Raw genomic sequence first — 26,298 nt, 5'->3', positions numbered from 1 at the left:
ATCCGTCACTTAAAAACATGCTGATATTATCTAGGAGCTTTTACAAGGAAAGTAAAAATTATTTAAAAAAATGTTTTTCAGGATTTTGGTTTTGGTTGTGCTTTTGGTTTTGTTTGTTTGTTTAATAGAACATTGCAACATGAAATGGCTGTATTTTTACAGTTATTCTCAGAGAAACTGTAGTATGGGATCTGACTTTTTTAGGAGCTTCAGGAAGTTCTACAGACTCACTAAATTCTACAAAAAGTAATCTCACACCAAATATCTTTACAGAGTTAAAAACTGTGACCTTTTCTCAGAGTGCAGAGACACAAAGCAGGAAGGTGAGGTGGGTACAGAGAGACTTGAGACAAAGATGAGTATTTGGAGGACATTAAGGAGGAAAGGTCCGAAGGTATCTGCAGAAGGGAAAGGGTGACAAAACCAGGGTGGTAGAGAGGGAAAGCAGAGTGTAGCCATGCCAAGATGGTCTGACTGACTGTGATTTTTCCCTGGAGGTGTCAGATTGTGAAAGGTTAATGGGCATGGATTCTGGTGAGGGCTGCAAAGGCCCCTCGTTGGTACATTTTGCTTTCCTGCAGTTGTATGATGAAATTGGTGGATATTACTTCTGAAAGGGAGACAGGCACTGAGAGACAGAGCAGGAGAGTCAGGGGGAACAGAAGAGACCCCAGCGGCATGATCTTTGCAGATAAAGGAAAAATAATGAAGGAAGTGAATATGTCATCAGTTTATCTTTTTGAGTTCAAACTATGAGCTATGTTTTATGTGTACTTTCTCTGCCACTTAATGTGTATCATGGTAACCATCAACAACTGTAACCTTGTTAACCATAGAAAAGCTTTAGTTTATAATTATAGGAGCAACAATAAAGATGTTGATGCAGCACAGAAACAGAAAGCAGTAAAGGCATTTCTACGTCTCTGACATAATTAGATTGGGGACATAGAATTGTTAGTCTGTGGGCTATAAGTATTTGTTAGACTAGCAGTGTAAGAGAGAATGAGTCTGCTTGTCACTTAAAAGCAAGTATTTCTTGTCTTACAAAGCCCAATAATGTAAACTCTACATGAGCAAAGGTTGGTGAGTTATTTTCAATAAATAGCTGTCAACAGATTTTGAAATGATGAATTATGGTTATGTCAGTTGTAGCTGACAGAATATATGCATAGCTGTTCTTGCACTAGTAATACTTGTGAAAAATAAATGGTGGGAATTGTAATTAGTAGTGAAATTATGGTATTTTTGGCACATGGAGAGAATCAGCCAACATCCAGAGTGTCAGTGGAAACATGCCTTATGTTGTAATTGAATCTCTTGTACCTTCAAAGTATTCATGAAAGAAAATAACTAAAAATAGTAAAGGAAGTTACCACTTCAGATTGATTATGACAACCTACAACTGTAATTCCTGTTTCAATATATAAGCAAATATTAAAGTGGATTAAAAATTACTACAAGTGACACATATTTATTCTCACTAAGAGTGAATTTAAATGATACTTAGCCTGCACTTCTTGATGCTGTTGTCTTGACTGAAAGTAACATACAGCAAAAAAAAAAGACAAATTCCTTAATATTTAAGTGAAAAAGTGGCCATCATTTCTGTTTAGGATCACAGATTTGTCAAGAATAACACCTTGCTAAAAGAATATTATGAACATGTGTCTTTGCTGGGAGATGAATTCCCCATGTCCTGCCCCATTTTCTTTAGAAAAACTCATTTTCTATCTCTTTTTTTTTTCTCATCTGGGCAATGAAGATTCATATTAAATATGTTACAGCTGCTTGATGGAAACATTCCAGTCAAGATGAGAATGATCTGAACCTTCCAGCCAAAGGTGTTGAGAACTGAATTCTGTGGGAGCAGACTTTCATCATGTAGGGTTAGGTGCTGCTTGTTGGAGATGACTCTAGGATTTATACATATAATTTCATGTAACATTTGGAGACTTTCATATTTAAAACCACATTTTGTCCTAATGAAATGGTGCTGTATAAGATGCCTCAAAATCTGTTGGTTTTTTTCAAAAATGACACTCATCTTCAAGCTTTGAGTTTAATCCATCCAGTTTTGTTACCCTGGACTGTTTCAGCATCTGTGTTTAGAATCACAGAATTGTTTAATTGGAAAGAAACTGAAAGATCATATAGCTTCCCCCTGCCAAGGGCAAGGACAGCTTCCTCTAGATCAGGTTGCTCATCCAGCCTGGCCTTGAACAATTCCACGGATTGGGCATCCACAGTTTTTCATGGAAACCTGTTCCAGTATCTCAACATCCTCATAGAGAATTTCTTCTTCATTTCTTCCTTATCCTCTGCTGGTTCTTCCTTTTGATCTTGGGTTTTACAGTCAGTCTCCAGGTTCCATTTTCACTGGAAAATTTTAGGAAGTAGGGAATACAGATGACAATCGAGAGGTGGGCAAGCATGGTTGTGAAGGGTAGCAGTTAGTTGTGATTTCTGTTATTGCTATGGTGGTGGCATCCAGTGGCTTGGATTGGTCAGAAGTTATGGAAATTCTGCAACTACAGGAATTATAAGGGGAGATTACTGTCTGGAAGATGTATCTCTCCAGTGAAGGCTGTTTTTGTTGGTGGCTGAAGGCTGAACCTTCATGCTCAGCAGAATAAAGAGGTTGTGTGAAGGAACTGTCAAGTCTCAGGTAAGCTTTTCTGTTGTGTTTGCTTCTAGATGAGGAATCTGACAGTGGATGGGCATTTTGGAACGTGGTCCCAGTGGAAACCTTGCACCCACACTGACGGTGCCAGTGTTGGCTCCTGCCTCTGCAGGACACGTGTGTGTGACAGTCCTGCTCCTCAGTGTGGAGGATGGCTGTGTGAAGGACCAACCATGGAGATTGCCAACTGCTCCAGGTATGCCAGACAATGTCAGCTTCTACCACTTGTGGTTTAAAAGTTTTCAACTTAATCAGAATAAAGCCTACCCTTTGAAATCTCCTCTGAAATCTACTGATCCAATTCTGTGCATGAAAGGGCAAAGTGGGACATTGGAAAGTTTTCTCAGACTTAGTAGGAGAGAGAATGAGTCCGAGAGCAAGGAGTCATTTCAAATGCTGTGTACCAAATAATGTTATCCTCAGGTAATTTTAACAAAAGTTCTGAAAAAAAAAATCAGTGTTATAATATCCAAAGTATGATACTTTTTCTCAGTTCTATAACTCATAAAACTTTCTTTTCTGGAAGTTACTGTCTTAATTTTTTAGAGATCTCATATTACCATTGTAATCTTCCATTCTGCCTTGGAAAAATGTTTTCATTCTCTCTTTCAGTTGTATCACGATAGCAAGTTCTATTATCCGTCTGTATAGAACTCTTTAGCTACTCTTTTGCCTTCTTCAGGAACTTAACCACTCCCAGAGAAAATAAGTGGGAGAAGATAATTTCAAAGAGACTCAGAACATTATGTATTTGGAACTGCATCAGAAGTTCATATTTAAAATATTATACGCATGTATTATACATATTTTAATTGCAATATGAAACATATACTGGTGAATTCTGCTTATTTTCAGTGATTATGGTTTTTGTCTTTTTTTTTTTTTTTTTTTTTTTTTTTTTAGCATCACAATCACATCATGATAGTGGATAAAAGTGATTACATTTCTGCACCATGTAGCTGCAAGCTCTGTAAGGGAAATAGTCTATTTTAGGAAAATTATTAAAAATCTAACTATGTATTATATTGTTAGATCAGGTCAGGACAGTGATAGAAAAGATAAGGATGCTGTGAGATACTGAAAAATCAAACAACAGCTGTCAGGTTTAGAAGGGAATTTAGAATGTGATTTGGGACTGGATTTGCATTCTACCTTTGGCATTACACTACTGCCATTTTAGTAAGGCACTGTTTTAACTTTTGCTTTTATGATGAAACATCAAAAGCTCAATAAAGTTGAGTTTTATTTTTCTTTAAGTGTGTTTGTGTTCTACCAGTACAAAACTTTAAACTAGCCATATAAAGCTTTGGATAACAGCTGAAGTGCAAAATTTTTTTTTATGGCCTAGGACAAGATATGAAATTCCTTTTCAGATGTTTGGTCTATAGTATTTTTTCTAGGGTGTATTGGAGGGGTCAGGGGTCCTTTCCAAATGTTCACAAATGCAAGGTACAGCATGTGAACTCTCTTTGCTTTTTTGTTACATGGCAGGCAAGGTATTGACATCTTATCAGAATAACCTGTTGAAATTGAGACCTAATGCATTTTAATGTTTACTTTAGTGTCACAGAGTCTTTTAGGCTGGAAAAGATTGAGTCCAACAATGAATAAGCACTGCCTAGCCCACCACTAAACCATGTCCCCAAGTAAAACATTTGCAAGTCTTTTAATATTCCAGGGATGGTGACTCCACGATTTCCCTAGACAGCCTGCTTCAATGCTTGGCAACCCTTTTGGTGAAGGAATTTTTCCTAATATCCAATCTAAATCTCTCTTAACACAACATTATGCCATTTTCTCTCATTCTGTCCCTTGTTAAAATCAAGAGATCAACACCTGGGAGAAGAAATCAGCTCCCACCTCATTGCAATCACCTTTCAAGTAGTTGTAGAGAGAAATATGGTGTGCTCTGAGCCTCCTTTTCCTCCAGGCTTTTCCTCCACTTTCAGACAAGGTAGCAAAATTTGACATTTTAATCTCCCTGAAAATGATATGTAATTTAAAGTCATCTTCAGAACATTGATACAGGAGTTTGTATATGTAGTTTACCCAGAACAAAGTGACCAAAAGCAACTAAATATCTTCATATCTTTGTAGTTCTTGTGTAAGGAGGTAATTTTAGCAGTTGCTGATTACAAAGCATGGAATGAGGAATATCAGAGCACCTTTTTTTTTGGTTCAGTATTCTTGAAGAAATGGAGCACGATGCAGTACTAATGACTTCTACAGAAATATTGATAGGTCAGATTCCGCTGTCAGTCCCACCTAATCAGCCATTCGCTATGTATAACAGATGACAGAGCCTGAGCTTTTTATTCTACCAGAAATGGAGGCTGGACACCGTGGACTTCTTGGTCACCTTGTAGCACCACTTGTGGGATCGGCTTCCAAGTTCGGCAGCGCTCCTGCAGCAATCCAACCCCTCGGCACGGAGGACGCGTCTGTGTGGGACAGAACCGGGAGGAGAGGTGAGCCACCTTTTTCCTATTGTCTTAACTTTTATTTTAATTTCTTATTGGTATAATAACATTATTTCTTATTGTTTTAATTTCCTCTGCCCAGCTGTATTCCACAGGACATTTTCTCCTTTATTTGCCTTGGTTTTCCCTTCCCTCTCCTTTCACTCTCTCTTTACCTTCACTGCTGTACAGTACAATATTCCCATTAACAAAGCTGTGGGTCTGCAGCAGATCTTTCATCTTTTGCTTAGCTTCATCCCTCCTGAGGCACCTGAGAGCTCCTGGTAGTGCCAGAGATTTGTGCTGAAGCAATGTGCTGCTGTCCCTTGAGACCCTGAAAATTGATTCTCCTTGAAAATTGATTGCACTGTTTGAATTTTAACTCATCCAGCCTCAAGACCTGGAATTCTGAGCAAAATATAATAAGGTCACAGCACAATGTTACTGATGCTGTGAGTTCATTTTTTTCTGTTGTAAATGAATTAAGCATTTCTAGAACATGAAAGGAAGTTTCAAGGGCTTTGTTTCCTATTCAATTAATATAACACACCTTCAACTCAGATATCTTTAGTAAGGTTTCAAGTTTGGTGGGTTTTTTTTAATTGTTTGTATATATTTTTTAACCCCTGAGCAGACCAAGTTAGTACCAACATACTGTTTTGGCACCAGACTAAGTATTTTGTCACTAGCTCAGAATGTCAAGTTCAGGCCTTCCATTCTGTTTTACATGCACCCTAATTACATCTCTGATTTATGTGGACCCTACATACATCTATACTTTTTGTGTTTGCACAAATTGAATAATAATTAAATATTTCTTTAAATCAAGCAAGAATATATTCAGATAAACTGCAACTCTTACATGCATTATGTTGTTTCCAGAGGTGTACCAGAAAGCTAGATAGCAGAAGACTTGCATTGGTGTGAAAATTTGGAGTCCTGCCATCCATTCCAAGAGACGTATGCAGATATGTTTCCTCCCAGTATGCACTTACAGCTTACCTCAGTGTTTCTGTATGGATGATGTAGTATCCTATATTGCTGTTGGATGTAAACTAAAGTCAGTAACCTTTATGAAGAGTTTCAGTGAGGCATTTAATTAAACACCAAGTCCAGCATTTCCTCAGATTAAGAGATTCATTGGAGCAAGGTTGCATCACACATTTTTATATTAACAGATCACCAGGGACCTGGTCCTTATAACTCTTAAATGCAAAGGATCAGTACCACAGAACATGTGGACGTTTCTCTCTGTTTCAAGGCCATGAATATTTCTAGTTTTGTTCCAGAGGAGAGGATTTTGCTCTTTTGTAAATTGCTTTCTGAAAATAGGTTGCCCAACCAGAAAGCCATCACCATCAAACATAGAGTGTATCTGCTGTTATTTAGCTCTGTCCCAGCATGAATAACAGTTATTGATTTTCCTCAACTGAGAGGTCAGTCCAGAGCAGGACACAACAACACTGAACATAGAAAAAAAATGGTTGAGTTTGGAGAGACTTTGGGGTGAGTAATAGTAATTGTTCATTTTAGTTTAACATAGAATAAAAGTTTGATAAAAAGTTTCACAGAAATAAAGAAAACCCTGAGAAATACTTTCTTAATGACACGAGCATTCAGACAACGGGTGCACTGTAAAAGCAGTTACAAACTGGAAAGTGACTTATGATGAGTTGAAATAATAGCAGTCCAGAAGGATTTAATTTTTGTATGCAACAGTTCTGAAGAAAGAATAAGCTTATGTTACTTTGCTTTTGTAGTCTGCAGTTTATTTGTCTTTTCTATCTCCATCCAGTTCAGCAGCAATCTGGGATGAATATGCCTGTGAGTTTACTGCAGGATGCCTTTTTTTCTCAGAGTTCTGTCACTGTTTCCTGTCTCTTTGAAAGATCCTTCACTCCCTATAGCCCTGCACCTTTCTCAGTCACAGCTTGATCACAGCTGACCTTCCTGCCTCTAGCTTGGTTTTGTTTGTTATCCATCTTATGTCCTGATCATTTTAATTATTTTTAAGTGCATTTAATTTTTTTTCAGAGTGTGTGGTAAGTTAGGAAATTTTGTCAAATAATTTGTAAAGCAGCTAGAGGAATGAGGCATCAGTTATTTGCCAGGATTTTTGTCAGTGTTAAGCCAAGTACTTGGATAAATCTTTTCAGAGCTGTAAAAAGCAGAAAGTCCTGGGATAATTGCCAGCCAGGGCCCATCCCATCACCCACAGCAGGGGAACAGGGCAAGCCTGGAGATTGTGACCAGGTCCAGCCAAGAGTCTAGATCCTAGTGACATCATGGCAATGAGAGAAGCCCAGGTAGGAGCCTAAACCACAGGCCAGACAGGATCAGGTTAAACAGAGCTCTCTGTGTGGGTGGAGGACCCAGGGGATGCTGGTTGGGGCTATTAGAGTTTTATGAGTGTCCTCACAGCTCTGCCAGCTTGTTTTGAGCTGTGAGGGCAATGGAGTACCAGCATTTACAGTGGTATAATTTCACTGTTTCACTCTCATTGAGTTACATCAGCCCCAAATAGAAACAGTTCCTTTGAGCCCATAACATTTAGGCAGGCTGAACAAATATTACATGTGCAGTAACTTCTGAGAAACATTTACTGGCTTTGTATCCAAAGTGCCAAGAAGCAACTTCTCAGATTTTCTTTTTTAAATCAACCAATGTTTATAAACAGCCTAACAGTTCACTTTTTTGATGACCCAGCTCATATGTCAAATGAATATATATTTAGTATTAGTAAAAATTTGAATTACTTGGTTTACACATTGAGTGCATTTGTCTTTGTAAACGTGTGTACTCTAATCACCTTCACATGTTCAGGGGTATAAATATAGGATTCAGTTTCCACAGCCATCTACGTGCCAAACTTTGAAACAGCTTTTCAACAAACAGTGATTTCAGTAGAAATACAGTACATAACTCCATAGAAAGCAAACACAAAAAAAGGCAGCATATATCTGAGGTAAATTTACTTCTAGATGTGGATACATATTCAGCTTGAGAGAATTTGTTCATGTGTTAAGAGCTAAATGTTTGTCTAGGATATATTTGTTTTACTTCATGAAAGCCATGATCTTATCATGGCTAATGTATCAGGCAGCTCTATGCTTGCTGGCCATTCCCTTGAAATCAATGGCAATATTTGCCAATTTAAAGGATTGAAGATAGGTTAAACTGTTTCATGCTCTGCTGCTAAAGGGGTGTGTGGGAAGAGGGGAAAGCAGTTGAGAGATAACAGCGAATACTCATATGACAAAGCAAATACCCCTTGTAGAAGTAGGTCAAAAGTGCAGCTAATGTGCATTTAGACAGAATATGGAGAGGGAGTAAAAATAACATTTCAATAAAATTTTCTAATCAGATAATAATTTTATAGTTAAAACTCCAGATGGAAGACATCTTGATGAATTCCTTAGGGGCTTAATTTTTCTGATTTTTCCTGTAAGAAATATTTACTGCTGGAAATTCTCTAGATCCTGGTTTATAGAGTCTGTAGTATCCTGTCTTGACAGTATCATAGAGTGAGAATGTTTATCCTTTCTGTGGAAGATGCTGTAGATATGGCCTCATTAAGCCCACTGGTCCCCTTCCTATCTGTGAAGAAATGAGGGACATTAAAATGACAATCCCTTGCTTTCAGTGGATGCACTTATCTTTTATTACACAGGAAAGAATGGAAAAAACCCATGGCAATTAGAAAAGTAAATTGGCTGCAGACAAGGAGTAAATGTTTGAAAGCCCTGGATATTTTGGGGTGTATAAAACGATTAGAAGCAGGACATGTTGTCGCATTATTTTGTACTCGGTTCTCAGCAAACATTCAGCTTTTGGGCTTGTTTCCATGAGAAAGAGGAACTTCTGAGAGTCAAGTGCCTGCTCTATGTTGCACTGCTTGTTTCTGGGCACTGTGAACAAGCCCAGCAGAGCAGCTTAAGCACCACAAGGCTTTAGGCTTTCTAGCACTCCCATGGATGTCTTGTCTGCTGGGAAGTGTCTGTTCCCACCCTCCTTGCTTTCTCTGCTCCGTCCTCTTCCAGGAAGAAGCCCCTGGGACCACATGCCACCTTCCACACTCTCTTGGATGGTATTTCTGTCAGTGTAACAATCTCAGTCCAGTAAGGCATGTGTATGTCATGTGCCTGCCTTCAGTTAAAGGAATGTGGTATTCCCATCAGCTTTGGCATAGTCTGTGTATCCCAGTAAATCACCAGCTGGTGATCACTTCTACCCACCACAGAGCAATACACTGCACAGGAAGGGGCAGACAGGGATGAAGCTTAGTTTGTTTTCCTTAGACACATGGTAGTATAACACAGTTCAAGTTCAAAATTGCAAAGTATTTGTTTAAATAACATCTCTCTGTGGAATAAAAAGGGCATATTTGTAACTGTCATGTAGTTAGCCTGTACTACTCAGTGCTGGATAGCAGCAGCACTGAAATAAATTGAATAAATTTATGTCTATCTTTGCTAAAGTTTGAGATTTTTATAGAAACAAGAATGGTAATGCCAGTTGCACTGAAATTGTAGTTGTAAAATTTGCAGTGGGCATTAATAGCTGTGGATGCAACTGGACAGAGGATGTTCACCCTTCCCCCAGTATGACAATTCCTTTATTAGGGCATTTGAACTTGGGTTCACTCCAAGGGATATGTGAAGGGTCACTGTACAAAACCCACATTTCTCTAGGCTGTTCTCCATTCTGACCTCACTGCAGTTAGGTTAGGGGAGAGGGCAGTGGTTTCACAGATTCAAGTTTCTTGCATTGCATGTTTTGTTGAATTACTGTAAAACGTTAGCCCTGTGGGTCCTGAGAACAAAATTAAGAGGGGAAGAAAGAGCAAAAGGGAAAAAGGATTGCTGAGTGACTTGAAATGCAGCCAAGAACAGATATAATGAAACTTGGCTCAAAGCCCCATGCTGTAGCACAGTTCTCAAAGATCAATTGCAGGGATGTCTCTAGCTGTGAAAACATACCTGATGTTTTCAGAGGCTGGTTGGCTGAAATTGAAATAAGATTCTACTTGTATGCTGTGTTGTTTTTTGGTTTGTTCTTTTTTTTTTTTTCCATTTTGCTTTCCTGGGAAAAAAAAGGAAAAAATTGACTGTGTTGACTTAAAAAAAATAAAAACAAACCCAAAACTGTTTCCTGAATTGAAGTAGTTTGCATAGAGATTTTAGGGCTTTCTTTCAGCTGCATATTTAATTAGTGTTGGATAACAGATTTGCCAGCCCTTTGAAGTGCTTACTGTGAAGGGTCACTGTTATTAGGTTTCTTTTCTCTTTCCTGCTGAGGTGAAAGGGTGGTAGGTCAGGCACATAGACACCAGAAGAGCCACTGCATTGTGGCATGACTGTGTCAAAGTGAGACCTGTCATAACTAACTTCAGGTATTCATGTGTGAATGTTTATGTGTGAGTCAGGTGTCTGAATTTCCACTGTGGTCTGTAGAAATCTAGTCAATACAGGCTGTGGAAAACAGTAATTTGTGTCCTTCTGCTATATATTCTTTAACTGCTTCAAATCAATTATTGTAGTCTCCCTATCTTGTATTGACAATATTTCCATTGCCTTTAATGGCTGCTTAGATGTCTGTCTCCCACATAGCATTTATAGTCAAAGAAAATCAATTTGCAAATTGAGGGGTGTATTTATATGACCTTTGCTTTAGGGTGACATAAACCATATTTTTAACTGGGCTGTTTCTTTCCATGAGCTGTTGCTCAAGTTAGATGACTGCTTCATTTTTAGATGCCTACACTCTACATACCTTCATTTTAAGGCAGGACAAGTTCCTTAATTTTATTCTGCATGGCTGAATATTGGTAATTCTCAACTTCACGGCAGATTTGCTCTAGTTTCAGTGTGTCTCCCAAATTAACTTAACATATCTTCATTAAGAACTGAAATTATGTGAAGTTTGTGCTAATTTGACTAAATAAATGCTGATGTTACATCTATATTTTATTGACTACACATTCTCAACAAATCTAGAAGAAACTATCACACACATTCACATAAATGACTGCATGTGACAAAGAATGTGTGCAGTTGGAGTTCTGGGGGAAGAATATCCAGGCACAGAACATTCCTGTGTATCTTTAATGATGGCATAACGTGAACTGTAATGTGTGTACCTAAATCACACACTGAAGAATTCTGACACCAGATTCAAAAATATTGAGGGTTTGGGCAATTTTTCCTCAGTTTCCAGAGGAAAGGTCAGTACAAGCTGTGAATAATTTTCTTAGCTCTACAAAAGCAGACAACTAGATGTCACTCCCCTATTAACTCCACTCCCAGTCTTTAGATTTTGATGGAGTTTCCCAGACCTAGGGACAAAGTTTGAATTTTAGGCTCCAGCACATGGAATAAATCTACTTTCATATGTTACTTATACCACCAGCATTATTTTTTTGCTCTCCACAGAGTTCCAAATGTTCAAATTCTTTATAATGAAGGATAAAGAAGAATTAGAGCTTGCACATATTGAAGCTTTATGAAAAAAAAAAACCAAAAAAAAACCCAAAAAAACCCCCCCCAAAAAAAAAAACCAAACCTGTTGTGTTTTTTCTTGTTGAAAATGACAACTGTTCATACTGTCATTTCTCTTTTTGTAGAAAATTAATAACTGGAGTATTAGAGTCAGTTTTTACTGTAGAAGAGTGCCAAGAGATGAAAACTTGTTAGAAGGGCAAGAAGACATTGGATTTTGGATGATTGGTGTAAAACTGAAGAAATACTGTATCAGATTGATTTGTTCATTCAGTCAGTATTGTAACAAGAGCTACCCAGATGCACCCATAAAATCTCAGAGAATTTCTTCAGGCTTGTCTGTTTCCTGACTATACTGTGTGATTGCTTTATCTAAATAAGAACTTAGTCCCTAGTCATAGTTGCTGATGGCCCAAATCCTTTGGACCCCTGTAGAGTTTCCTTAAAAAGCAGCATATACTATGGCTAGAATTATTGGATGACACACTCAAAAAATCAGGAATCTAAGGTTTCTACAAAAATGGAAAAAACTCAGTTGAAGCTGGAACCTTCCCACATGTTTGAATGTATTGTTACAATAATGACAACTTAATAGTGCTTCCCTCAAGAACCTACTAGGCCTCTGAATCAATTTGCAGCCTACAGGAAAATCCTTCAAAGATTATAATAGCTAAAAACACCCTTTAAAAGATAAAGTAGTAACATTACAAACAAGTGCAGTTCTTTATGCCTAGGATCAATGTTTTTGCTTTTATATTGCCCATAGAAGCAGAGACACTATGAAAAGCTAAAAGCAAGTGTAGCTATCTGAAGATGAGAGATGGATCCTAATCAATTCTTAGCTGGAGACAGATAAAAGACTGCCTGCATGAATGTTTGCCTTCTGTTTGGTTGACTGCCACAGAGGGATAGCCACAACTGGTTGTGATAAAGTAGTTTGCAATCTTGCTTACGTGACCGCAGTACAATCGCGTGGCTGCATTGCATGGAGTGTATAAAGTCACTGAATAAAGCAAACAAATGCTCCACCCACACAACTGCAACCAAGAAAGCCCCACTCAGATGTTTAGACACCCTGTGAAGCATGACAACTGTTAGTGCCATGCTTGATGAGCAGGGAGAGGCCCTTTGTATGAAATATTTCCCTGTACAAATATTTATCCGAATTAAGCAAATGAGGGAGGTTTTGGGGGGGTGTCTTGCCTTGATAATAAACGGATCCTTTGCCTCCTTATTTCTGCTCTCACAGGTACTGCAACGAGCACCTGCTGTGCCCCCCCCACGTGTTCTGGACGGGCTGGGGGCCGTGGGAGCGCTGCACGGCGCAGTGCGGAGGAGGGATCCAGGCGCGGCGCAGGACCTGCGAGAACGGCCCCGACTGTCCTGGCTGCGGCGTGGTAAGCAGCTCCAGCTTCCTCTTCAGCAGGTAGCCAGGGCCACAGGCCACGGTGTCTCTGTGCCACAGAACCATTAAACCATTTAGGTTTGAAAGCATCTCTAAGGTTGCCCAGTTCAACCATTAACCCAGACCTGCCAACTGCTCCGTTCTACCATACTCCCCGCTGCCTCCTCTATGGGTGTTTTAAATACCTGCAGGGATGGTGACCCTGCCACTTCTCTGGGCACTCTGTTCCAGTGCTTGACAACCCTTTCAGTGCAGAAATTTCTCCTAATATCCAATCTAAACCTCCACTGGCAAAACTTGAAGCCATTTCCACAAAAATCCTCTATGCCCATAACACTATGGATATGCCCATATCTATGTATATCTGTAAGCTCTACACGAAACACGAGTAGTCACCAGACTGGTTTTGTATCTATGTTGCTTGTCTGTGCTGAAATCCACAAAATTTATCAATCTGAAATATATACAATTCGGCTTTTTCACAGTATCATCTAGAATTTAAGCTTCTTGAGGCAAGGTTGGTGCAGATGTGTCATTGCAGGTTTATAGTGGTTTTTATTGTCATCAGAGTGCAAGGGAATCCTAGCTATGAGCCCAGGACTCCAGTGTTCTGTATAGCAGAGAAAGAGCTAAGTTCCCCATCTAAATGCAGTGAATGCATGGAAGCACCAGCAATGTGCTGAGGTGAGATTGGATAGCAGCAGTGGTCTTGGCACAGCAGCAGGTTAGCAGCTGTCAGGCTTTGAATCTACAGTGGGATGATTTGAATGAGCAGAAGTGCTTCATTTGTACCCAGTTCAGTAAGAGAAACATATGGGAAAACATGTAGGAGATTTTTCTTATATCTGAACAAATACAGGTGGGTAGGTAAAGTAGAAGAATTTTTTTTTCTTTTCACAATTATATCAATTTTTGCATGTCTTAATTTCAGAGAGGCCTAATTCTGAGATTTGTCATAATCTGTGGTCATAATCTGTTAGACTGGCAGTAATTCAATACTAAAGAAAGGATAATTTATTACCTTTTTCTAATTTGAAAATTTTGTGCATTTTCCCAGGATTTATTCTTTTTAAAATTTATTCTGATGATAGAATTGTATTTTCAGTAGATTAAAAACATCCAAGAGGCTTATTCTTTTATTTCAGTTGAAACTTAAAGACTTAACGCAATAGAAGTTTTCCAAAATATTTGTCTCTTCTGATGGTACACCAAAAAAGAAGACATATGGTCTAGATCTATTGTTAAACCTTCCTGACTCTCACGAAAAGAGCACAATATGAAGGTTTTCTCCCTCATTTGTTCCTATTTAGCCTATAATAATATTTGTGAAATATAAGGATATTTTATTTTGCAGAGAATCTTCCCATGGTCTTAAATCAAAAATATGTGACTCTAATTTTCTTGGAAAGCTCTATGAGGAAAGTAGGAAAACTTTTAATGTAAAAATTTCTTATTATAACTTACTTGAGATTAATGGTACTGGGATTTGTAATTTATTAACAGTCTTAGCAAATACTCTGCTGCACCACAGAATAGTTACCAGTTCAGCTATGGAAATGTTCTGGAGATTTTTTATTAATTAGAAAATTATTGTGTTGATGGTTTCAAGCTTTGGAGTATATAGTTGTCTTGCTAAAACTTAGGCACCAATGAAAACCCTTCCAGTGTAGTAATCCTCTGTAAAACCTGGTGTTCTTGCAAGACAAAGGACTGTGGTAGAAAGGCTGTGTTCTGTTTAAATTTCACTGAATTTGAACCTTTGACTCAGAGGCTTTGCAGCCATAGCAGGGCCTAGTCACCAGGTGTAGCTGGAGAAAAAGTACTTTATTTCTTCTCAGAGTTTGTTTAATTAATCTAAGAAGGTGCTAGCAGAAATATTTTCATGTCTTCTTGTAACTATTGAATGGATTAAATATTTATATTAATAGAGTCTTATGACTGAGGAGCACAGATATGAAACTTGTTGGATGTTCTTCTGTTTCAACCAAATTTTCTGTTTTATTGTAGTAAGTATGTATTTTTCCAAACAGTTAGAATTACAGATTTTTACTATAGTGAATAAAGGAGAAGTTAATGTGTCTTCTTGCTACTATTTTCCATTCTTTACTGGTTATAGTGATACTCACTTTAGGCTGCACAAGATATTTAGTGAATTTAGTTTATTTCAAAAATATTTTATCCTGAATATCTCTGAGTACTTGAGAAGCTAAAAAATCTCAGAAAGTGTTGCAGTGAAAGTGGTAGTAATCTATACTATCTACTGTTTATTTTGTCTGGAGTAAAAGATGTTACGAGCCAAATATTTACCAGGTAAATTAAAGGCATAATTGGGAGTAGACTCAGGGACCTAAAGTGCCTGGTTCTCTCTACCATTAAATGATAGCTTTAAACTATAAAGAAAATGTCCAGGTCTCTGGTTTACCTTCTTCAATGAGGATGAACTCTGCAAAACTTGCACAATTGAGCAGCATGAGTTGAAGCTGAATAGTTCAGTGTCTGTGCCTGTGAAGAGAAGAAAAAAGGGTGGAGGCCTGGAGAACTTATTACTTAAGAAGATAGTAATTATGTTAGGCTTCATTTTGTCTTGAAATTAAATTTTTGATGCATCAGAGGTGTAGGATGGATGAAATGCTGTCTTGAGACCCCTTTCAAATGTGCCAATTCTTTGTTTTTAGAACTTTGTTTTTAGGGAATCTTGGAAAAAAACAACAACAACAACAATAAAATCTGTTTTTATAAGACTTAAGAAAGGGGGTCTTACAGTATGCTTGCCAGCAGTGTCAGGGGACCAGATTTAATTTCTTAGGAGAACCTGCCTCTTCTGTTTTCTAATCTGCAACCTGGCTGTGAGACTGCAGTATAGCCAATGCTAATCTATTTTTCTGTCCTTATTTTGCAGCTTTTACCATATTAATGGCTATTGTCTGTGTCCACCTAATGATTCACACCACATAATTTTCAATGAACAGTGCTTTTCCCTTTTAGTTTGATTGTATTGCTCCTAGGCTGCAATATCACAGCAGGCAGCTACTGCCTGTGCTTCTTTTTGCATGTTTCTCATCAGTTGGTTCCTTGACTTTATCTGTCTTATAGCAGATATCAGCCAAGCCACTTGAATATTTTTTCTCATGACTCAGTAGAGTTCCCTATCATTATTTCCAACTTATTTTATAAAATAATAATGATAAATCTGTTGATGCATATAAGTGTTCCATGGAGATAAAACTGTGATGGTATCTTAAAGATGCATATGTTGCTTAAGTGCACTCAAAACATGAAAACTGATGGCCAGAGACTTAGGACTGAAGGCATTTTCACTGAATATATAAAACCATAAATCAATATGATACAGGAGAATTAGACCATAGAGACTCATAAAGGTCAAAAAGATGAAGTTAGAAATGAAAATCTGGAGTCATAAGGACCTGTCAAAGTCTTTAAGCTAATCAAAACTACTAAAGAGTTCTTAAAATTGTCTAATAAGAGATAGAACCATCACAACAAAATTTAAGAGCAGCTAAAATGTGGTAATAGAAAGCTTAAGCAGATCACAAAACAGGTATTATTCTCGTGTATGCAGGCACTAGAGAAGGAACTGTGGAATTTTCTGGACTGTGCTAATGTGACTCAGAGGACCAACATCTTCAGATTTTACAGCATACTCAGATAAGCTGTATGTTTCCATCAGAAAATGCTTCTTTTCCCTTGAGAAGCATAATCAGGCCAGTAATAAAAGAATAACTTTTTAAAAGAATTATTAATAGAATGAGGAATTTGTTAGAGGATTGAGTTGGGTGACATGCTTTATGTGTATATTTGTTCCATTTCAGTCACACTAACATATACATTAATCTTAGTTTTTGTACTGGGAGTCTGGTAAAGTGTATGTACTTTCCACATACCAGAACAAAGCATGCTATGTTTTGCTATGGGAAAAAAAAAAAAAATAGATGTGATGCTGCACATGCTACTGCAGTTGTAAGCAATAACAAGTTACCTAAAGAGGGTAAAAATAAAAAAACCTCAAAATCATAAGAAATAGTTTCAAAAAATGTTAAAACATATTGATCAATGGTACATGTCTGCTTACCTTGGTCAGTAAGGTGAGTTACCAGCTTGGCATTGATGTTCAAGGTAAATGTGAAATATAAACTGGTTGGAGTGTATATATATATATCTATCTCCAAAGTGTATATATATATATCCATATATATCCAAATGTGAGCTGTTCAAAGTGGTATTTGGGCACACATCCAGCAATCATTTTGCAGTTTCATTTATTTAATTTTGAAAAAGAGGCTAAACTGTAAATTGTTTTTTTTTTTTTTTTTTTTCTTGCTTAGAATAATGTGAAGCATCCCTTTTTTGAGAAATGTAATTTTTAAAGTAACTTAAAGCTGTGAAATACATTTTTACCTGCTAGGAAACTGTCTCTACTTCAAACTATTCAGTTCAACCTGTGACAACTGACCTGGACTGCAGTCCTGTTCTGAGATTCCTGTAGCAAGCTCTTTCAGGGACTTCCATGTCATGCAAAATAATTTCTTTCATGGACCAATGCCATCTGATTTGCAATCTCCTTCAAATCTAGTTATAGGGGTTTGCCAAAAGAAACACATTCAAGAGCTTTGTATTGGGTGTATGTGTATCTGTCATATGGATGATGAATGTTTGATCCAGAAGTCCAAATCTTCTTTAAAAAACCATAGGAAACAAATTTTAGTGTAACTGTGCATAAGTGTTCCCAGGGCTTTGGGGAAGGCAACAGCCAATGTGTGCCTCAAGGTCAAGTGACAGCCAGGTGCCTTCATCCAGTTAGGGATCTTACTGATCAGAGATAGGGGACCAGATTTCCTTCAGCCAGAGTTTGTCCCAGTGTTTCCTGAATCACCAGGCACCCTGGAGTGTGTCCTGTCTCAGGTACTGCCATTTGTTGCAGGTTTCAGCGCTTCTTGTGCTGTAGATGTTGCTTTCATGATTGTTATTTAGATGTAATACTGTACCCCCAGCTCTGTGAGGCCCTGTGGTTGAGTTATGGACATTGCTGCCTCTGATAACCACAGAAAAAGGACTGAAAGCCCCTTCAGTCTGTGCCCAGCAGGGCCAGTGCTGGGCTCAAGGACTCCCCATTAAGAGATGTGAACTGCTTTCTTTGGACTGGGTAAGTCTTGAATGGGAATGAAAAAGGAGAAAAATAGGAAGAAAGAAGGTTGGGTGCTGAAGTTTTATGCTGCACTAATTTTAAATTGAATTACTGAGCAAAACTGAAACTGGAGGATATTTCCTAAGGAGTTGTGCTTCATGGAGCTTGAGTTTTTCTCATTGCTGTGGACCTAGGACATTCAATTATCTCTGGAAAGTAATCCATAACTGTCACTGAATACTAAAGCCAGAACAAAAAAGTAGATGGCATAGTTTTAGCTTAGTTTTAGTAATAGGGCTTACAGGATCATGTTGTGGTCTGTCAGGTATTCTTACTCTTCTGCTCATAAGTAAGACACCCACTCCCCCATTACAAATGTGTTTGATTGGAGAGTGATCTTTGATGACAACATGGAATTGGGACAAGTTGCATGAAAAACAGAGGCCCTGTAGAGGGGAAAAACCTAAATTAGTTTCTGCATTGAGAGACAGATTTGCAGCTGAGTCCATTGCTTGGTCCAAGTGGTGTCAGGTGCAGGTCAATGAGTGTGCATGTCAGCACACGTGTTGTTTGGGACTAGACACTGCTTCTCTTAATCAGCAGTTGGACTGCTAAATCCTGCAGGCAGGAGGATGGGAAGGGGGAATTTGAGAGGATGTAATGGATCAACTTTAAAAACTTGATATATAAACTTACTTAACTTAAACTTAATCAGGCTTCCTTATTTCCAGTGCTTGTGGATCTAGGTTTTTTTGTATGCATTGTGTGGCTTTACTTGGTACATAAGTAATATTTCCATGAAATGAGAATTTACATAAAAAGGGAGAGCTATATATATTCAAAAAAAAAAAAAAAAAAAAAAAAAAAAGTCTGTCCTGGAGTATCCTGGAGCTCTTGGAACAACTAAAACTGTGTTTAATAATTTAATATAGGGTATTTCTTCTTATGTTTTACTTTTAAAACGAAAAAAGGATAGTAAACCTGTAAATGAAATTTAAGTAAAATAAAAAATCTATGGAGGTAAAGACAGGCTGTTTCACCTGATCTCTGATTTTCAAATTGCTGAACAACTACAGGGTAAAATGTAATTCTGATGTAAATGGAAAGTGCAGCCAGTCCATTGGGATATTACTAATATAGACCACTTCATATTTTTCTGATATTGTTCTTCAAGAAGATAAAAGGAGTTTTTGACAATCAAATGAAGCAACTTCAAAGTAAAGTATATTAAATTCATGATAAAGGGGTTACATAGAGTTATTATTAGTTATATTATATAGTTTTTATATCTTTGTTCCATCAATGTTAGCTTTATTCATCTTTACCCACTGGACATACTAGTGGTTTGTCCTAGAAGGAGAAACATCAGATTATTGGAAGATTACTCTAGATCTCCTAAAGGAATGCATTTAGACAGATTTATTTACAAGTGCTTTTAGACATTTTGGAAGAACATATTTGGATTATATTTTTGGTGACTGGAAGTTTTGGGTTATCATCGATGCAAAAGTTGATTGGCATCTCATAAAGGAGGCATTAGATGTCTTTGAGGGGTAAATGATAGAAATGAGGAGGTTTGTGTCATAATTATAGTCATGAACTTAACAGAAGCTCCTGCTTTCACCTTGAAGCACAGTGAGAAAAAAGACAGGAGAATGACCCTGGTGTGGGAATTGTTTGATTCTAGCTATAAGCCAAAATGTTTGTGCAGGGGTGAAAAAAAATTAGATTCAGTCTTAGCACTTAGGAAGTTTCAGCAAGATATTCTCAAGGGAGACTAAAAAGCTAGTCTAGGGATTCATATATAAACCAATCTCAGAAGAGATGATTGTAGCACTCTGGACTGAAGCCTGATAAAATCATAGTTTTTGTTTCATGCATTGCAATAATGTGATTTTTCCAACGTTGCTGTTATCTTCAAAATTGAGCTTATTTCTGAGCTCAATTTATCTGACAGCTTTGTGTCAATGACTGAAGTCATGAAAGCTCATTATGATTTCATCTACAGATTCCAAGTTTCTTCCATTACAAAGATATGTCTTTGTTAAGTGTGGAGAAACCTTATTTTTACTGTAGTCAGTTCAGTAGCAACCTGCATTGTAGAGCTGCAATCAAAATGGGACAAAAGGGTGCATGAAGCATAACATTGAAAATTACCTCAGAAGGCTGGTAGAGCACTTACATAAAATTGTTCTGTAGCAATTCTTACAGTTCTTGAAGGATATGGCTCATGGTGGAAGTGGGCTGAGCTCAGGAAAGCATTCCAAAGAAAGGGAAAATATTTGGATTCTCATAAATCACAGTATGCAGGGTTCTAGTGTATGAATGACTAATATATAAATTAATGACAGCTTTAGAGAGGGAACATTGAGGTTTCTGTGTACTCTGTACTGTAGTATACTGAGTTTTAAGGAAATGGGAAGCCAGTGAAGGGAATTCATTTCTATCCAGGGCATTGTTAAATGATGTAACTTGTTAAATGTTGCAAGAAATTGCTGAGGCCTAAATCTTAAGAAGCAACACAAGTCCACAGAACTAAAATTGTGTATGATATCAAGATGAAGCAGAATTAGAATAGAAAAAAAAAATTAAATTTTTGTTAGCGTAGTAAATCAAATTTTAAAGTTTTAAATATTTTTCCTGAATATTAAAAATGAGGTTTAGAGCTGTGCTTTTTGCATTCTGCTTATTTCTGTGCTGCCATTTGACAATAACCAGGGAAGGCATTTCTGATCTAGAATGGCATTTCCAATGTTCCTCTTGGTAAGGGAGTGTTGAATCAGTTTGCAACAAATTGTCCCTCTGATTTATTTTGTTCCATTCAGGTTTGGTCACCTGTACTTAAAATGGCACAGTGCAGACACAGTAATTGTGTTTACACATTTTATACCAAAAATCTGCTCACATGTAGACCTTAACACAAAGCAGAGTTTTCTTTCAGTATTCTTCAATTTGACCTCAGTAAATTGTGGGATGGATGAAGCCTGAATAAATAATATGCACTGTTGCCATTTATAGCTTCACTAATGCAGCAGCTCCTGAAGGGTGTGAGACTGATTTGTTAACTGAGCTGACTGACAGCAGTCCTTACCCATCTGAGTGCAATTAAATGGAACTCCATCCAAATTAATTCTATTTATGTGCCAGCTTTTATTGTTACTTAGTCTCAGGGCATCATAGTAATTTTTAATTTATTTGGCTGCGGTAGGATTTTCATTTTCGTTGAAAATAGTGTCAGGCAGCCCTGTTCTTACACAAGTTATATGAAGCTGAGAAATTATTTTAAAACTTCTGAATATTTATTGATGGAGTTATCAGAACTTCCTTTTTTTCCCCCTCCTTGGTTCATTCCATTCTCCCTTGCACATTAAGCTGTTGACTTAGAATACTTCAGCACTAATACTGCAGCCACCCAATAAAAGGCATTTAGTTATTCAAAGCATCTGACATTCATCTTGAACAAATATATTCACAGGCCTTAAAAAAGGCAAACATACATTTTCATTCTGTTTATTTATAACTTATTTTGTAGCTCAGGATGTTGTGACTCAGCCTGTTGCAGCATTCTGAAATAATAATATTTAGATCTGAATACTTGAGTAGATGGGATTGTATTCTTCTTGTCTGAGAATATAAACTCATGCAAACACTGAGCTCATTTACCAGAATACACATTGATTTGTCCTTGCAGATTGAGCAGGATGAAGTGTCACAGTCACCCTGTCAAGACCCCTTTTGTAACTTAAAACAGCATCATGCTGCATATTTCTTTCAGCTAGAGAAATGCAGTCAAAAATGAAAGTATTAATCATTCCAGAACAGTTTTTCTAATTCAACAATACTTATTTCATCTGAAACATCAGAAAGCTGAAGTCATAAATACAGGCCTTTCAGTTTATGGTATGAAAATCTCCAACCTTGTTACTTATAACAATTTATAGCACTAGAGATCAGTGAAACAAGTTACTACCTTGTAAAGATATAAGTTTTCATTTATCTGTCATTTGAAATTTGTGATGTACCAACATAGACTGGGTCTGGTCCAGAAATAGGTCAGCCCCAAAATGCAGTTTTTGCTTTGCCTTGTCAGAGAGGCTCCAGGTAGAGAAAAGCAGCTGTAGACTATACCTGTATTTTTTCAGCTGATTCAGAACAAGGACAGATTCTCTTCAATCTCTCTGTCATTTAAATCAATCTCCAGAAGGAAAAGTGGAAAAAAAAAAACCACCCACAATAGCAGAGCTGACCTGTGGTGCTGCAGATGCTTTGCCAGTTACACAGGCTGGATTGCCAGGTCAGATACCAGACTGATACTCAGCCAACATCTGTGCAGTGCTCAGCACTCTCTGTGTTACTGCTCTGCTGCTCAAAAGCAGCCCCATCTTTAGTTCATTAAGATTATTCATTAAAGTAGTAGCAGATTCCAGGATCCTTTATAAAAGGCCATTTACATGTTGGTGTTTGTGAGGACACTATGTGGCTTAATCAATTTACTGTTCTGGTAATGCCATACCACTGTGGACATACACTTGCAAAAAATTCATTTTTTCACAGCTGAGTTTATTTTGCCCCCATCTCCTCAGTATAAACTCCATGAAAAACATGAGAGTTAGTCAATAGACCCACATCTCTTGGCATTGCCTGACTTAGCTAAGTACATTCACAGCTTTGGATGACATTAGCAAGCAGAAATCCAGAGAATATGTCTGGCTGTTACTCTACTTAGAAAACCTATAATTCTGCTTTAAGCTGAAATGAAATATGTTCACTATATTTAAAGCATGAAAAGAGATTCATTCAGAAGTTTCTGAAATTTTCAGGCAGTTTTTCACAAAACTAGAAGTATACTGTATATTTTCATATAGGAGCACATAAACCTCTTTGCAAAGGCACTAAGCTCCCTATTAAAAATAGTTGATTTGTGTATCTTATCCCTTACTGAAAAGCTGATCCAGAATCCCAATGCACATATTGAAGCACTTGTGTGAGATAGCTTGGCAGAATTAATATTTTGTGAAAGAGTTTTAAAGTACTTAGAAAAAGAAGAAATAGCAGTGCCTATTATCTTCTTCTGAAATGTAGAGTTAAAAGGAATATTAGACATACAGTGAAATCTATCATCAGCAATTTTGTATGAAGTATAAAAATGATCCATTACACAGAATGCAAGAAAAAAAGCAGCTGGTAGATTATAGGAATTAATCCATCAAAAATCCTGCTGGGAGTCATATGAATGTAATTTTGAAAACAAAGTAAAAAATGCAGTGTTGTTTGGCATCTCTAGTTAGAGAAATGTTAGAAATGTTTTCATTTCTTTCCCTTGTTTTCACAATGACTGGTGTTTTATTTACTGGTTAGTTTTCTAAGTAAAACTGAAGAAGTATAATAGTATGAGATGCCCAATCTGTAATGAGAAATATGGCTTTCCATTACAGTCCCAAGAAAACTAGCTAATGTTGTTGTAAACTTCATAGGAAGAAAAATATATATGAGCAGAATTTCCTTTGTTGTGAGATGCACGTTGTATGAAATGTGGAGAACAAAGGAAAATCTAAATAACAAGGGTGCAAGATTTTACAAAAGTATTTGTCCTTTCTAAAGCTACAGGAGAGTTTTGCCTAATATAGTCAGGCAAATAGAGATGAAAATGACCTATTAATCTTTTGCCTTTTGTGACAACCTTTGATTATCTGGGGGAAATTTATTGATGAGTTTAGTTCTTAGAACTGCATTCTCCCTGCAGTCCCAGGCTGATAAAGAGCATGTGCTTTATTAAGTTTATACTCCTTTCCTTTTCTCCGTCTGCAGCACACTCTCCAGAGTGATTTGGTTTTTATTTTTTGCATTTAGTGCCATCTTAGGTACAGTACTTTCCCTGCTGTTGAATCAGTTTAACCACACAGGCTTACAGCACAGACCATGTTGAACACCATTCACTGTAAAAAACTGACCATTTATTTATCTCTTCCATTTACCATCTTTTAAGCAGTTAATTATCTGTGAAAGCATAATAGATTTTCTTTTAGCTTGTGGCTGCAGGTCTCCTAAGAGGGAATAATTCCTCTGAGGTAGTTGCGAAATGTCTTTCTGAATTCAAAGTAAACTGCATCAGCCTGTATCCATAAGTTTATTGACTCCTTCAGAGGTTCTCATAACTTCATAGCTTCCTTTTCAAGAAAAGCAGAGCATTTAATTTTGTTCTCCAGCAGTCTATATTTGTTCATGTTCCACTAATTTCATGCTTTATTATGATTTCCCTGATTTGCCCAATTCAGATGTCATGCTCATTTTTTTAGTACCCCTGAACTTCCTGATATATCTTTTAAAAGTGATGTCACATTTAGCATCTTCCAGGCTTCAGATAGGAAGGTAAATTTAAGCAAGAAGCTGTCTGTCACTAGTTTTCTTATTTCTGCTTCTGTAGTTCCTATCTTTAGTGGCATTTTTTCTCCTTTTATGTATTTGTGCCATCATGTCTTCAACTAACACAGCCTGCTATGGTCTTGCCATTTCTAAATATCCCTTGTATGCCTTCAAAGTATTCTGGGTCTATAGACTCTGTAGAAATCTTTCTGTCTCTAATGTCCTTGAAGTAGGACTGCATCTTAGCCTTTAGCCTTAGCCTCACAAAGTGCCTCCTCCTTGAATTCTTTTCTGGCCTCTCTCATTATGTTTTTACACTTATTATGCTAGATTAATTATTATTTCCCTTCATTCTTTGTTAGTACCCAAATTCAGCTTTTTGCAGGGTGGTGTCATCTCCCCACTGTTTAGTTCTGATTATTTCCTTTTGACTTTTCTCAGATTTCTTGATTGGCAGCAAGCATTTGCTCTCTGGCTCTAAAGCACTACCCCTGGTGAGCTTCCCTCCTGCAGTGCTCTGCTGGTCACATCCCTCTGCAGGTCCCTCATTAATGGTTGTACTGAGCCCAGCTATCTTCTTTGTTCATGTTCCACTGTAGAGGAGGGGCCAGGGACTAGCCCCCTAATACTTTTCTCTTGGGTAGAGTCACCTCTCAAGGCAGCAGAAATCAGATTTTTAAGCTTTTCTGGGAAAAAAAAAAAAAAAAAAAAAAAAAAAAAAAAAAAAAAAGTACAACTGTTAGCCAAAATATATGTGTTTTTGTCATTTTATTTCTTGACCTTGGGCAGTTAAACCAGTAGCCTAGTCTGCTGAGTCAAGTGTAAAAGCTGAGCTCCTGCAGGGGACTTTTTGCAGCTACTGAACAGTGATATTACATTTAAAACCCCCAAAATACCTCTTCTCCAGCACTTGCACCCTGATAGCCCCACACTTCCACTCAAAGGGTGTTCAAAGAGGAGGACTCAGGATCCATGATCTTTGAAATTCATGGAAAAAATACAGGATTTGGTTTCTGTAGCTGTTCAAGACGTATTGTATTTTGTAACCAGTCACAAACTGACACACAAAATGGTTTGAGTGCTTGACTGTCACTGCTAAAACAGGGCCTTACCCAAAAGGCAGTGAAATCAATTTAGTCTTCCTCTGATTTCAGGGATAACTAAGTCAGCCTCAGACTTTTTGCAATTCTGACTACTTTTTAATAAAGATAAGTACTTGCTCATAAATGGATTCCCAACAGTTAAACAATTGTTTAACGTTGCCATCAGAGATATTTATTATGAATTGGATTCAAGGGGCTTTTGTTTGTTGGCTGGATAATTGTAATTTTAGGCATCTTTTTCTCTCTACACAATTCAATGAGTATATATATATATATATATATATATATATATATATATATATGTATCTCTATATATTTTATCTAGCTTATTTTTTAAAATTGTCACTTATCAAATCCAGTAAAAAAAAGAACTCCTTTGAAGCTTCAAATTGACATGTTCTCTCGGGGAAATGACTTTAAAGGCTGTGGGAGTATGAGCAGTCCCTGATGAATTAACTTTCCAACTCTAAATGCACGGAACCAAGTACTTACTCATTGGAATAAGGAACGTGATTAAGAAAGCAAAAAAGCTCTAAACCCCACAGATCTGGAGCACAGATGCCAACAAAAATAACTTTGATGCTTCACAGATGATTTTGAACACAAAGCTGTTCCAATTGATTCCTTCCCTGCATTTTCCTTGGAAAA

At 37.3% G+C, this 26,298-nt stretch overlaps 1 protein-coding gene across 7 annotated transcripts in view; it reads left to right on the top strand.

The window, feature by feature from the left end:
* SEMA5A (semaphorin 5A) overlaps positions 1 to 26,298 on the top strand; it is a 356,553-nt gene that overhangs the window by 277,026 nt on the left and 53,229 nt on the right. For all 7 annotated transcript variants that reach the window (XM_056483463.1, XM_056483464.1, XM_056483466.1 and 4 more), the window contains 3 exons: positions 2,695 to 2,876; positions 5,005 to 5,148; positions 12,886 to 13,033. In XM_056483463.1, coding sequence (XP_056339438.1) covers positions 2,695 to 2,876; positions 5,005 to 5,148; positions 12,886 to 13,033 — 474 coding nt within the window. The remainder of the gene's footprint in view (positions 1 to 2,694; positions 2,877 to 5,004; positions 5,149 to 12,885; positions 13,034 to 26,298) is intronic.

This window comes from Oenanthe melanoleuca, chromosome 2 (genome assembly GCF_029582105.1).
Source record: "Oenanthe melanoleuca isolate GR-GAL-2019-014 chromosome 2, OMel1.0, whole genome shotgun sequence".
NCBI lineage: Eukaryota > Metazoa > Chordata > Aves > Passeriformes > Muscicapidae > Oenanthe > Oenanthe melanoleuca.
The sequence above is the reverse complement of the archived record's forward strand: the minus strand, read 5'-3'. Positions and strand labels throughout refer to the sequence as shown.